Source organism: Aplysia californica, unplaced genomic scaffold, assembly GCF_000002075.1.
Source record: "Aplysia californica isolate F4 #8 unplaced genomic scaffold, AplCal3.0 scaffold00756, whole genome shotgun sequence".
In the NCBI taxonomy this organism is placed as follows: Eukaryota; Metazoa; Mollusca; class Gastropoda; order Aplysiida; family Aplysiidae; genus Aplysia; species Aplysia californica.
In genome coordinates, this window is record NW_004798026.1 from 15,837 (window position 1) to 17,562 (window position 1,726).

Below are 1,726 nucleotides of genomic sequence, written 5' to 3' on the forward strand. Positions count from 1 at the left end.
AGCTTTTGGGTGATACCAATAACTCTACAAGCCTTAAAATTGATGAGTGTCTGATTCCACCGTTTTGTGACACAATAAATTAATCAATTTATCCATTTATGCTCAATACCATTTATGTCCATCTAAAAAAGCATTTTGTATGGATTTTACTTTAAAATGTCGAACGAAGAAGTAAAGAACGTAGATTTGAAGTTTCTCACTGACCTAAATAATCTTATCCTGATGTCGGTGTAAACCTTTTCGCGCTTGTTTGCCCCCCCAGTTCCTGTTCATGGACCCCTCGGAAGCCGACCTACTTCTGGACTCCATGACAACGGCCACCAAGAACCAGCTGTCTCCACGGCGACGTATCGAGGTCGCCCGCTCTGTGGCCCTGGGGGGCACCCTGGTCACCAAGACGACCACCACCACCGAGAGGCCCCAGTTTGGTCGCCATGACCCCGGACTGGACGGTGAGTCTTTTTTAAACTTTTTTAATAGTAGAGGGTTTTACGGCGCTCGCAACTGCATAAGGTCATATGAGCGCCAAACGGTAAGTCTGATTGTCGCTGGGCAGTTTGCAAACAATTTCGAATTTGACGGAATCCATAATTTTTGTATTTTTTTAAAACTACAAAATCTGTGCCAATCTGGTCATAATGCCTGTGATTCTGAATTTTTGTTAGTCTATAATTGGGATTCTGAATAGGAGAATTTCTAAGGACCTATCTGCTCTATCAAAATTGTCAGATTATTCGAAGTCGTGTACTTGGAATAGAGCCCTCTGTATATATTGTTATATACGTGTAGATATATATATACATATATATATATATATATGTATATATATATATATGTGTGTGTATCCACGGGCCCTCCCTACTTCATGGAGAAGAACATGTATATTGAGGAGAGCCCTCTGTATATTTTGTTACATACGTATATTTATGTATGTATGCGTGTCCTCTGAGTATATTGTTATATACGTGTTTACACATCTGTATATTTTGTTACATACGTATATTTATGTATGTATGCGTGTCCTCTGAGTATATTGTTATATACGTGTATACACACATAAATATATATATATATATATATGTGTGTATGTGTGTATGTCCTCATTGTCCCCCAACTTCGTAGAGAATATGTACGAAGATGTGATCCCTCTGTATATAATGTTATATACGTACATATATATATGTGTGTGTGTATGTGTGTATGTCCCCAGGGTCCCCCAACTTCGTAGAGAAGAACATGTATGTAGAGGAAAGCCCTCTGTATATATTGTTATATACGTATATCTATGTATGTGCTATATATATATATATATATATATATATCAAGTAGAGGAGAGCCCTCTGTATATATTGTTATATACGTATATATCTATATATATGTGTGTGTATGTCCTCAGGGGCCCCCAACTTCGTAGAGAAGAACATGTACGTGGAGGAGAGAGTATGGGTTTTTACTGCATAAGGTCATATGAGCGCGCTACGTATATCTATGTATGTGCTATATATATATATGTGTGTGTGTGTGTGTGTATGTCCACAGGGTCCCCCAACTTCGTAGAGATGAATATGTACGTGGAGGAGAGCCCTCTGTATATATTGTTATATATAATTATATCTATGTATGTGCTATATATATAAATGTGTGCATGTGTATATGTATATGTCCTCAGGGTCCCCCAACTTCGTAGAGAAGAATATGTACGTGGAGGAGAGCCCTCTGTATATAT

At 38.1% G+C, this 1,726-nt stretch overlaps 1 protein-coding gene across 1 annotated transcript in view; it reads left to right on the forward strand.

The window, feature by feature from the left end:
* LOC101860128 (phospholipid transfer protein C2CD2L) overlaps positions 1-1,726 on the forward strand; it is a gene marked incomplete at its 5' end in the record, with an annotated part of 34,568 nt that overhangs the window by 7,419 nt on the left and 25,423 nt on the right. The window contains 2 exon segments of the mRNA XM_013088525.2: positions 263-452; positions 1,670-1,718. Coding sequence (XP_012943979.1) covers positions 263-452; positions 1,670-1,718 — 239 coding nt within the window.